Genomic DNA, 13611 nt, shown 5'->3' with positions numbered 1-13611 from the left:
GCCTATATGCACATGTGCATGTGTGATGTATGCAGGTGTGCATGCACGCGCACACATTTGCATGGATGTACCCACTCATGGGTTTAGGTTTAGTATTGGACTCTTAAGCATGGATTGCCCATCCATCTGTAGATGGGATAGACCATCCTTATGAATTTGCATCACCGAAAGGCTTCTAATTGTTTAACCAACGAGTAAACTCCTTTTTGAGCTGTCCTCATGCCAAATGTTGCCTAGTGTTAGTTTAAAATAAGTCATATGAGCTAAAGAGGGTTTTAGCTTATTTTGAAGATGACAAATTTCCTTCAAAACATAGTTGCCAACCAAAACGAAAACGGCAAAAACACCAAAAATAACATTTCCAACCTAGGCCGAAACGAGGAAACAAGAAATGGCAATATAGTACAATTTAAGTGTAAAAATTAAATTTGTATACATATTACAAATATAGTGCTTAAAGTAACAAATTATGCTACTTAGCATCTGCTTAGTGCTATTAAGTCATGAATTATGCAACATGCATGATGCTTCAAGAATCGAATTTCAACATCTATGAGTATCCTCAAGGAGGGCTTCTCCAGGAGGTCGGAGGGGGAATGACGAGTAGGAGGAGGAGAGTGAAGAGAGTAGAGGAGAGTAGAGGGTAGTAGAGAGGTGGAGGGTGGAGGAGAGGTAGGAGAGTGGAGGGTAGTAGGAGAGTAGGATAGAGGAGGGTAGAGGAGAATGGAGGGTAGAGCAGGCTACAGCAGGCGGATAGAGGGTAGAAGCACACGGGAGTGGCAAAAAGAGGCAATAGGCACAAAATGGTGCAAAAAACTTGCAGTTAGGGTTTCCCCATAAAACAAGGGAACGGGAGGCAACAGGCGCAAAATGGCGCAAAAAACCTAGTTAGGGTTTCCCCAAAAAACAGGAAAACAAAAATGCCATCGGCCGTTTCCGTTTCTCTGCCATTTTCATTTCTGTTTTTGACGGCCGAAACGCCGTTTCTTGCAACTATGCAAGTTCAAAATTACATGAGAAGCTCGATCCTCCCTCTCAACCGATTTTATCTTCAATCTCGATTAAAGAGTGTCCAAAGATGGGAGTATTGTTGCTTGCATGAGCTTCCATCATGGATGAGTTGAAAGTACCTGAAGTGCACTATTCTTCCGAGGCTAACCGCTGGCACCTCGTGGGGAGAGCTACTGGATGGACGGACATCATGGACAGCCAATCAAAACTGAATGGATTAGCACTGGTGCGGCTTATAGCCGATGCAAACTGTAAAAGACACTTAGATATAGGCAAAATGGGGCGGACCAGTGTGTGCCAAGTAGTTGACAAAATTCAAGCTGAGCATGTGGTAACGTATGCTGCTATTCGAGGCTTATGGATGCTACATACTGAAAGTGATAGAATTGTGGCAAGGACAGCAATTTGGCCCCACCGTAGGCCTAGTACATTGAGCACCCTTCAACCTGAGGCCTAGACCACTAGAAGAGCTTATCAGCGTCAAGGTCAGATCATTTGTCCCATACACATGACCCTTCCCCTAGCATAATCCCAGTACTGCACCCTAGGCTTGTATTTAAGCCTACAGTAGCTATCTTTAGTAACTAGCCCTAACTTTAGGCTTCATGCATGAAGTAGCTTTACTTTCTGGTAGAGCCTCTGCTTTTCCAATAAAGCCTAGCTTTTCCCAGAATAGCTTTTACTTGGATCAGCTCATTCCATGCTACCTCATTCCATGCTACCTCCAATCCCAATCTTACGTTCTTTCTAGCCCCAAGTTAGACTGCACCCTAACCCCAAATCCAATCCTAAGATCTTAGCTTGACATTCAATAACCTGGATTTTGGGCATAACAAGATTCCACTCGAAAGCTTATATAGCAACTGGAACATAATGCCTAAAGAGTACTCACTTCTTAAAACAGAAAACAAGGCAATGTAAATAGGAGATTATTGCTTCATATCTTAAGGTTAAAGAGCTGAAAATAACATATAGGCAAAATAGCTCAAGTTCACCAGCCAGAGATTACAAAGTATTTTATAGGGCAGACTAATCCTTCAGCTAGTCAGTTGTTCTCTTCCCTTCCACTTGGCCATCCCACATTCTTAACTGGTTTAAGGATGGCCTCCACCTCTTCCAGGGCGTCTAACTCCAAACCTTCAGCTTGATCCACCTCTATCATGGTCCTTACATTTTCCTGAACCTGCAACACAAAATTACAAAAAATTAAAGGGGTAGATCACATATCAGTTTATCACACAACAGCAGTGTTTAAGATTTCCTTTTTCGTCTGCTGTGGTAATTAGCACTACAATGTTACATCTATCGAATTACTTTCGGTAACAACCATGTTTCCAAGCATTGATTTGTACAATGGTCAGGTTCTTATAATACTGAAGTCATCGGGATAATCCTCCATGCATATATACACTGCTAAATCATTACTTCATAGAACAAGCCCTAGTTTCTGATCCATTTGACTACTTTATTCAGCCACTCTCAATAACGAGGTATAAGCCAAACAAATTTGCTGGACAACAGCCTATAGACATTGTTGTGCCACAGAAAATAACTATGATCCATCACAAATTGAATATGCAAGGTTTTATGCGGGGAGGAAGGACTGAGAGTAGATCTATCGAGTGACTCATCTGACCCAGGGCTTTGTAGATAGAAACCTGACTTGACTACACTAGTGTTGCAAGACCTCATGTTGTGATGTGAGGTAAAAGATAAGAGGGACCATCCCTGACAATGAAAATTATCTTTATAACATAAGATGAGAGAGAGAGAGAGAGAGAGAGAGAGAGAGAGCAGAGAGAGAGAGAGAGAGAGAGCAGTACCTTACATATTGAAGGACCAATGAGCCTGCTGAGCTTTCTCTTCGCAAAACCATTCCCTATCCCAAAGAATACTAACTATTTTTCCTCCCAATTGAGCAGTATCGTTGGACAGAGGGCCTCAGATTTATGATGCTTGGTTACAGAGTATACCAGTCCCACTTTTGGAGTCTTCTCATCCTTGTTGAGTCAAGCATATAATCCAACAACATGCCCAAACTCATCCTCTAAAAACACAATACATAGTGCAGTTTCAATCTCATGACAATTGAAAACCATAAACTCCATCAGGCATAGCAGGGATGCTAAATGTTAAATGTCTAACATTCACATAGTCACCTCATGGTGCAAATTGTCTCGGGATGCTTGGGACTACCACCAAGAGAGTTTCTCAATCACCAATCGTGTTTCCTTCTTAGGCTGATCCTCTTGTTGATATAATGCCTTCTCCAATCTGCAATCCAATACTATGTTATCATATAAAATTATTTCCTTTTTTCCTTCCAAGAAGAGTTTCTCAATCACCAATCGTGTTTCCTTCTTAGGCTGATCCTCTTGTTGATATGCCTTCTTCAATCTGCAATCCAATGCTATGTTATCATGAAGAAAGGTGGTCTTAATGTCCAACTGATGAACTTGCTAATGTCTGTGGGATGCAAGAGCAATGACGTACTACATGGTCATAATAAGTGAGGTGGGAGCAAAGGTCCCCTCAAAGCAATGCCATGTGCATATCCTTTTGCAACTAGGCAAGGTCAACGCTACCATCAGCTTTCCGTTTTACCTTATAAACCCATTTTGTGCCTATAGCACCCTTGCCCCGTGCAAGTCACAAAACTCTCAAGTGCCATTTGCATGAATGGACTCAAGTTCATCTCTCAGGGCATCCATCCATTCTTTGCTGTCAAAAGCAGCCTTGTGACTTAGAGGCTCTTCATTACAAGCAGTGGCAATCAAAGCTGGCCAAAAAATTACCCTGCATTTGTTTGTTCGCACGTCTAGAAAAATCGTACAGAGATGGAGATGGGCAGACGCATGCTGAAGGGCAAGTCTTTGCTGAACAAATTTTGGTTGGATGCCATCATGTGTTCAAACTATGTACTCAAGAGAGTACCCACCCGGGCATTGAAGACTATCACACCCTATGAGGCATGGACCTGTCGGAAGCCTGGTATTTCACATATGCGGGTGTTTGGGTCATTGACATATGCGCATGTTCCATCTCAGCTGAAGAGAGTACCCACCCGGGCATTGAAGACTATCACACCCTATGAGGCATGGACCAGTCGGAAGCCTGTTATTTCTCATATGCGGGTGTTTGGGTCATTGACATATGTGCATGTTCCATCTCAGCTGAGGCATAAGCTGGAGGACAAGGTTATCAAATGCATATTTATTGGCTACAGCTAAGAAAGCATTGGATATCGGTTGTATCAGCCTAGCACAGATAAGGTTATCATCAGCAAGGATGTTGTTTTTGCTGAGAATGTGCTTTTACCTTGGTTGGACTGCAAAAGATAGTCATCCATTGAGGCCTCTGATGTCTTTGATTCTTTGCTGCCCCTCTTCCAATCACCTACAGATTCAGATCAGCCACTGCAGAGCACAATGCCACATGCTTCAAGCAGCTTACATCCTCCTTCCGTTGCTCCTGCCAGCTTGATATGCCTCCAGTTGATCACCATGTTATTGAGCAGGCAAATGAAGAGGAGAGGGCTGTCATTAGACAGCAAAAATCAGTCCCTCATTGGCTTTTGGACACCCTCAGGGATAGCAATTTGACTGAGCCTCACGGGACATGTACCCACACCCCTGTCAGTGCGGAGAGTCAAGAGTTTATTCCCACTTTCATTTGCAGCCATGGCAAGAAAATGTCTAAAACATGAGAAGACATCTAAATTGGCTTTCATGCCATAAATCCACAAGAACCTCGTGATGTCATCCACGAATGTGGAAAAGTATAAGTAGCTTCCAAGTGATGCTGTCCGCATCGGCCCGCATACATCACTACGTACGAGATGCAACCTTCTGGATGACCAACAGCCCCATCCTTTGGAAATGAGAACCTGTGCATGCATGGGTGGGAGTGCAACCACCATATCCTTTGTGTGCATTTTCACCAAACTCTTGTAATTGAGATGCCCCAACCTCTCATGCCACTGGTGAGAATCTGAAATTACAGATTCTGGCACCAAGTTTGCCTCAATATCTGGCTGTTTTTCATAAACATCAAGGTGGGACAGCCCACTGGGAAGTGACCCAGTAAGTACAATACAGTCATCATACCGGACCGTCAAAAAGAACTCGAAAGCCATTCAAGGAGATGGCTGAGATAGAAATGAGGTTCTTTTTTATACCTGGCACATATAACACATCCAGAAGTGTAATTGTATCTGCTAATACTGACATGACCTCAACCTGGCCAATCCCTTTCATGGGATAAGAGATGTCACTCTGCCACCATGTGGCCCCCGAAGACTAAAAGAGAGATCTAAAGGAAGTAATGTGCTTAGAAGCACCATTGTCAAAGTACCAATCTAACTTAGAATCTGAGACAGACAAGGCTGTAGCATGGTCTCTGGATGGTAACGGCATGTCACAACATATGCCCACTCATCATGACCAATGTTTGCTAACTCATGAGCATGTTTAGGGGCAGCAGAGGCATTTGTACCAGCAAGACCTGTGTGCTGTTTTTCTTCTCTAAAGCTATACGCTTGCGACATTCGGAAATGTCATGACCTAGCTTCCTGCAATAATTACAGCCCTTGCTGTTTTTCATCTTCCCATCTGATAGGGCAGTTGATGAAGGTCCAGAATTCATGTGCTTGCTGAAATTCTTGCCCACTTTGCCCTTGCCTCTATGATCTTGTTGAGGAACTCCCTTCTAGAGCTAGAAACCTTGCTCCGATACCGTGTTAGAAATAGAATGATAGAATCTCTCACACCTCTCACTCCAATCTCAGCTCATATAACACTCAGAAACCTCTTGATAGACGATCACACACATACTATGAAACCTTGCTAGAACAGCACATGAGAGAGACAGACAAAACTATATTCTTCCACAGAGTGTATGATAAACAAGCTCCAGATGAGCACAAAGTAGGCAGCAAGGGTGCTGTCCAAAACTGCTGAGTATTCAGAGAACTGCTGCTTCAAAGAACGTTGCCCGTGGGTAGAGGCTTCAGTCCAGTGGATGAGGGAATGGAGGAGTGAGGTGCTCTTTATAATATATATAGGCCCTGTCCAGGGCTCATAAAACTGACCAGCACGGGGTCAGCCCCCTGTCTGCATGGCAGACCTGTAGGGGCTCAGGCGCCCTTTTCTAGGCAGTGGGTCGGCCATTTTGGCTGACCAGCAGCTAACCAGGCCGACTTGGCCTGGCCAATAAATAGGCCCTCAAGCAGGGAGGGTACTTATATAGAACCTCCCTATCCCCTTTGACCTTTCTATCTTGCAAAAGCCCCCAAGTACTAATAATCCTACTCCCCACTAGCTTGACCAACTTTTGGCCCTCATGACACGACCCTTTGCATAGAGCTAGTTTGAATTGTCCAACTTGACCAATTAACTGCTGTTGTTGGTCCACAAGTTGGTGTATCATTTTACTCTCCCTCCATCATTTTTTCCTGCTGCTACAACATTACTGCCATGAACCCCTCAAAATTGAGCTTGGTGGAAAGGTGACTTAGAAAATGATGGACTCTGGGATCTAAAGGACTTTGAAGCTTGATAGAAGGGCCTCATGATCACTTGTCTGAACATCACCTGTAGTTACCAATGCCTCTGCCTAACCCACTAATCGAGCTTCATCATCATGATCAACACGTTTATGATTTATACAATGCAGTCATAGGCTGAATATTGCGCCTGTAACTCAGATAGTGCAATTATACATATGTCATTGCATCTGATATGCAAACAATGTATTAATTGACAAAGCATTGCAGAGGTATAGTTTTCCTTAGAAAATATTCCCCTAATTCTAAGTCAGCAATGGATGTCAGAGCAGAAATGGAGCCTACAAGTACACTGTACTGCAAATATGGCATGAAAATTGCACTGTATATACTGCAATTCACAATGTTTTGAGCCATCGAGGTTCAGCAGTTCCACCAATCCATGCATAGACCAGACTAATTAGGGTAGAAGAATGCCAATAGAAGCTGTAATTCACTGATTTGCAGAATGGACCATCAGAAACAGATAGGGTCTGCAAATCTCGTCTGGTTGGAAGGGCTTTTTGCCTTGAAATTGGGGCAAATGGCCTCCAACCCCGACCAAACTCAGTACAGGGCCTGCTGTACCCTAGGCTACGCTTCAAGAACAAACAGAACCTGATTTGGGCAAGTATAACTCCAAATCGCAGTTAGGGCAGCAATCTGCCTGCGTCATCAATTTATGGCCATAATCAGTTCCAAATCTGGAAACTTTTCAGAGATTTTTGAGGTCCTCTTCGCACTGATATAAAAATCATTGAAGTCTGACAACTTTGAAAATTAGGGCTGCTCCCATGCCCCACACGGCAGCACAGAATCCAGAGCACTTCTGGCAATGAATTTTTGCACAGAGATGGCCCAAGGGCTTTAAGATATGATGCTCCAAATCTCAAGATCACTAGACTCCCAATCCACATGATTTTGCCCAAAATCTGCTCTGATACCAATTGAAACAAGACTTCTACTAAGCTCAGCTAGCAGTAACTAGTTTAGGAAAAGTCAAGAGACTGAATCAAAGGAATTGCAGAAATAGAGAAAAAAGAAAGGAAAAAGGTAACTCTTACTAGAAGAGGCCATGGGTTAGGACAGCTCCATCAGGCTGGCTAGCTTGGTGCTAGACTCGGTCCTTCTTGCCAGTACAGTCCAGCTAGGGCTGATGTTTCAAAGTACCAAACGGTTATAAATGTGGAAACTATTCATGAATGAATTGCAAGTACAGATGAGCCCCTTTTTATACACCTAGGAAAGTGGGCCAGCACACCAGAGTATATGGGATAATACAACACTACTAAATGTACAAGAAAATACTGAAGTGTTTTCAATGAGTGAGACCCTTTTTTAGGCTAATAGGGCCGACTACCTACCTAACTGCTAAACTAGAATTCGCTAATGTTACTGTGTCAGCAAGAGCAGATATTATAGTCACAAGGGATCAGCTTTGCTGTTCTTACCTGTTCAACAGAGTTCATTCCAACAAGAGTACTTGAAATGTTTGGATTCTTCAGCGCATACTGCAATGCTAGTTTGGAGATGTTCTTCCCCCTCATCTTGCAATGTGCAGCCGCAGAAGCACAGGCAGACTGAAAATAAGCATAGGGAAAAGGCCACATATCAGCAAAAAGTTCCGATGCACGTTTGCAACCTTTGTGCGACATGTACAACATTAATCCATGTTAGTTTTGGCTTGCTATGTAATTATTATTCGGAAACAATCCACACTATGTTGGGTGCTGGAGCCATGTACACAGAAACAAGAATGTCCAGCATACATACGCATAGGCATGCACTTTCCACAATCTAGATTCAATCCCCAACGTCAACCATTTTCTGTTATCTATATTTCCATATAAAAATTGACTCACCCTCCTACAGCGATTCTCACAGGAAAAGGTATATTAAATCCTTGCGAAAACAATTTTCTGAACTGACATTGCCCCTCTTGCAATACCACCACATAAACAGATGATGAGAAAAATAATCATAAACCTGCAGCTCTTTCGGTGCTGGATGCCATGATGGGGGTCCACTTTCTGTCAAAAGTCCCATGGATAACGGAGAAGCATTTATGATTCCAACTCCTTTACTTTTGAGATATGGCAGCAAATCTTGCAAAGAATTGTCATTTAAGCTGTAGTGGCAATACGAAAGAACAACATCTATAGTTCCAGGCGGCACTCTGTCCAGCACATATTGGAATATCTTTAAAGGGAGACCAGTGATGCCAATAAAACGTATTTTCCCAGTTTCTTTCAGCTTTACAAGAGCAGGAATAGTCTCTGTAATCACCTGCTATAAAACATCAGTTATTAATCTGCATTTGGTGCAACAAAATGAAACCCCTTTACAAGGATGTTGCTATACAAACAAGGGCTTTTAAAACAACGGTATGTATACCTTCATTAGAATATGCCCAATCTTAAAAGTTAAGAGAACTTATTGTAGTGTTGAGAGCTGGGAGGAAGGGGGACGGGGGGCGGGGCAGGGGGGGGTGTTATAGGGGAGGACTCCAAACGAACTACAGATCAGAAAAGAAACTAAGCAAAGCTACGCTACGGTGTTTATCGAGTATCCAGCATAACCTGCTATCTGGGTTTCAAAAAGATTCTTTAGACAATGTAATATCAACTTTTGCAAGAAATATATGCTAGCAACTTCTTTGAACACTTCAGGAAAACAGAGATAGTTACGTTTTTGGACTGAAAAATATCTCAATTACACTTCCATGCACTTGAGTACACCACTAAAGATACTTGATGGGAAGTATGAGACCTCGAAATTTTACATTTTTATTATTTTCGTACAGCTACTACCTGTCAAAGGAAGTCAGAAATCGTTGGTGCTGTCATAAGTGGCGTACTTGCGAATTGGCAAAGAAACTCCTATATAAGCTAGTACATTAAGAGCCGATTGCAAATGGCTGCCAATTCATACTGTTTTCTGCCTATATGTCTGATTCTAATTATGTGTGATTCTAAAATCATAGCTTCTTCACCACAAGGCCCTTGAAAGAGTGAAATCCTGGGATTTGATAGCATAACTATGGCAGTTCTACTTAAAGGGCAATGGTTACATCTTTGCTACAAACTCAGATGCTCTATCCCAACAAAAATTTTTCAACTCCACAGCATGCAAGGGTTTCAGACCATTAAGATACGTGTGTCAAAACATAAAAATTATAGGAACAGTGTTATGCCTTTAAAGTGTTCGAATCCGCTGTAAAAATGTTCAGACTCCAAGTTTCACTTTTACCATGTGAACCTAATTATCCTACCAAGGATTAAAGTTCTTTTTAAAAATAACCCTCCAGCACTATTGCCTGCCTGAGTGCTCCTGCTGCTCCCTAGACATGTTTTAGAAGTAATATCTTAGACTTGATGTTTAACTAGTTTACTGGGGAAAGTGTGAGATTTTCTTTCGCATTCAGTTTGTTTTGATTATATGTTATACTAAAAAAAAGAACTGCAAACAAGGAGAAAACGCCAGAAACAGTTGAGAGAAAGAACCCCAAGAAAGGTGGAAATATTGCAATGCCTGATCAAGTGACCCAAATTCAATGTCATGGCACTGCATGATATCAATGTGATCGAGATTCAGGCGTTCCAAACTCTCGTCTACACTTCTGATCACTCGTTCCGGACTAAAGTCAAAACCATCTGCATAGCGACCACATTTGGAGGACACGACATACTTCTCCCGAGGTAAAGGAAGGGATTTGAGCGCCTTCCCAAGCACCTGCTCGGCCAACGTGCTGCCGTAGTATCTGCACAAGATGGGCCGATTTCGTTAGTTGGTCCTTCGATGCTCTGTCTCAGCTTCGACTATTTCAATTATGTATAAAAATTACACTTTATGAGTCTCAAGAGGCCTCATGCCAGCTTACTTTCCTTGATACGATACCGTGCGTAGGAGGGATTCCAAGCAACGGAACTTTGTTAATAAGAACGTTCACGATTCACCAGTCAATTGATGATGCAACTTCACAGATAACGTTCGTGACCATGCAACCAGTCGAGACATTCCCCGATGAATTTCCGCAGCCGAACAAAGAGTCTTTTCCCAAGCTGTCTGGACTCTCTCCGACCAAACTCTTACATCAGGATGGTATGCAAGCGTTCTGTCAGTTGGGCAAACTCGAAAAAACGGAAATGCAACAAGAGAACTCACGGAGAGGTGTCAAAGAAGTTGATGCCAAGGCGAGCAGCTTCGTGAACGGAAGCGATGGCGTCCTCCTCGTTGACGGTACCGAAAACGTTACCGAGGGGAGAACCACCGAAACCGAGCTTACTGATGAGAAGGCCAGTGCGACCAAGCTCGAAGTAACGCAAGCCCGAGGCCGCCATAGCTCAGCTGATGATGGAGGAGGAATGAAGGAGAGTGTTTTGGGCTAAATGAGAAAACGCTATGTATAGTTGTGCATGAACCTTAGGCACTCCAAGAGTTTTTGCATGTCCATTTAATCAACCTCAGAGTTGTTGTACCGCTTTGAGGTTTGGACACACTCTCTGTCCCCGCCCACCCCGCACAATAGGATGCCACCCCTTCACACCACCTTTTCACGTTTGGGCATCAAGTACTCTGAACCCAGCCTCACCTGGTTCAGGCATTTTGCTCGCCCCCCTTTGTTCGTTGCACGCATTGATTCCCTTGGGTTGCCCCTTATTGCTGCCTCATCGCCTATATCACAATGCGATTGTAACCCTCGTACTTAGCCACGTGTGTGTGGGTGTGTGAGTGGGGGGGCGGGGCGAGAGCTTTGTTAGTTTATAGCTCACAATCAATTTTTGGAGCTTCTCTATGTGGTTTTGCATGCTCTTGAGAGTTTGCAAATGGTTTTTGGCACTAATTGTGTTTTTCATCGTCCCATGAGGGGGCGTCATTGTAACCTATGTTGTTTTGCATGCTCTTGAGAGCTTACAACAGAACCATAGGCATTGAAAGCCTTTTCGGTAATACTTAACATTTGGGCATATGCTTTGTGCATATAATCTTTCCAGGCATAGATTAATCTTTGTAACCTATAGCTCACGACCAATTAATTTTCTTTAGCTTTCAAATTTTCTTTTCTTTCTTCAACTACTTTTTTTTGGGAAAGGAGAGGTGGTTGTCACCTCGTGAAACAAAAAACAGCAAGGCGAAGCACGTGGAAAACTACCAACCCAAGTACATGGAAAATGCACTTAGGGGTAAACTATCAATGGAATTATTCAGATCTTCAACTTGAAGGGCTCCCCCATTCAACCCATATTTATGTGTGGTAAGCCCTAAACCTATCCAATTGCTTGTCAAGGACCAAAGCATGGTTTGAAACCCAAAGAGTAAACAATCCACATGCTTGAACTATGGGCCAAATCACCATGGTTGATAAATCTTAGAATTTGCCTTCCATCTACCCCGCAACTAGATGCCCTCATAACGAGGCAGGCCAAAATAAATACCTTATGTCTTCTTGAGCTTTACCATAAACAAAACATCTCATGTTAATGTTTGACCACTTGGCAATTTGATCTCCAATTATAATGACTTTCCACGTAATGAATCTAGATTTTCAAATTGATAAAGCTTCCAAATGAGCTCAAAATTATTGTTTCCACCAAATCCCAATTTTGGACTCCTATGTTTTTATTATATCTGACAATGAGGGATTTCTCCTCTATTAGACAACAATAATTGATGACCATTTGAAATTTCCTCAAGTAAAAGACCTTTGCTCATGCCTAAAATGTAATCCTCCAACTCAACAAATTGGTTATATTGGTTGGCCATCTGTCCCTCGATGTGGAACTCATTACTATATCTATTAAATACAAGTCCTTAGTTTTCATGTTGAACTTTTGTTTGATTAATTGAAATGGGAGCTGATCGGCCTTTCCTTATCCTAAATACAGTAATCACCTTGTTTTGCAAGCTGTATGGCTAGGTACACTAACAAATGTTCCCAACAATTGATTAACTATGATTGCTCAACAAGATATTCTCCATAAGACTTCTATCGCCTCTCAACGTCTTACTTCCTTTCCAGACAAGCGTACTGCCCACCTTTTCCAAGCATCCTCCAAACCAATTATCAACTAAAAACCTTCGATCACTAAACAACCCAAAGCCTTTCACAAAAGTCACATTAACTTGTCATGTCAAGCTACAAATTTCCATATCCCTCACACCTTACCTCTTGCTCTATTGAGAAACTACTGAGTTGTCTCAACCCAAGGTACATTACACCCAAACAATTTTGTAGGCAATTACTAACCACGGTGGTTGCATGCTCCTTTAGCTCCAAGACCCCCAACCCCCTTCTAGTTTGGGGACCAAAGGTGCCATAGTCAATGTTTCTGTTTCTAAGATCCCATCACAGTAGCAAGATACTACGCCCACCATTGTCAAGCAATCAAGCAGAAGTTAAAAACATACAACACAATTCTAGGGAAGTTGATTGACTTCTTCATTGTCACATAGAGGTAGTCAACATGATCATGGCCTAATATGGATTCAAGATCCACACCAACACTTGGTCAAAGCTCAAAAATAGACGTAATTAATTTCATCATAAAAAATACATCTATTGATAGCAAATGTCTTCTTTTCCACTTTGTTTTAATTTGATAATGCATTAACAGTATTCCAAGTTGATGCATCTTGAATGCCCATCACATCTACTAAAATGAACAACCCCTTCATAGTACTCACTACTATAGGTGACATATTCGGTCCATGGATGATAATCATTCTTCTGCTCCATTGTGAACATAGCAAACTTTGTAGTATAGGGGAGAAGCTTAAAAGGTATATACCCATCATAGCTCCTTGGAAGCTCATCAACGTGTAAGACACTAATAACATTATGCAATGCAGCATGCAAACTAGTGTTCAAACCCAAAGCTCTCGAACCAAGTCGAAGAGCTAGTGAAAGGAGGCTTCTTGTCATCATGCAAAGGTATCTCGGCTTTGCTAGTGGTATCTTATTTATACACTTTGTAGTATTTGTTCACCTCTTGTTGACTCTTTCCCACGGCTTCTGCAGGAAGAGCAAGGTATTCTTAGTATGCAAGGTTCCGAGGCTT

The 13611-nt window shown here is 42.3% G+C and overlaps 1 protein-coding gene across 1 annotated transcript; it reads right to left on the bottom strand.

Annotated features, from left to right (window-relative positions):
* Positions 1-1930: 1930 nt before the first annotated feature.
* LOC147880977 (NAD(P)-linked oxidoreductase superfamily protein) lies at positions 1931-10970 on the bottom strand. Its single transcript, XM_087369967.1, has 5 exons — positions 10718-10970; positions 10085-10313; positions 8540-8839; positions 8005-8133; positions 1931-2194 (listed from the first exon to the last, which is right to left on the bottom strand). The coding sequence occupies exons 1-5, from the start codon at positions 10891-10893 to the stop codon at positions 2057-2059; spliced, it is 972 nt and encodes a 323-aa protein (XP_087226093.1). The 5' UTR covers positions 10894-10970; the 3' UTR covers positions 1931-2056.
* Between the last annotated feature and the right edge of the window lie 2641 nt (positions 10971-13611).

Source organism: Dipteris shenzhenensis, chromosome 31 (assembly GCF_047967505.1).
Source record: "Dipteris shenzhenensis isolate YYH24624 ecotype China chromosome 31, Dip_SZ_1.0, whole genome shotgun sequence".
NCBI lineage: Eukaryota > Viridiplantae > Streptophyta > Polypodiopsida > Gleicheniales > Dipteridaceae > Dipteris > Dipteris shenzhenensis.
This window is presented reverse-complemented; position numbering and strand designations above follow the sequence as displayed.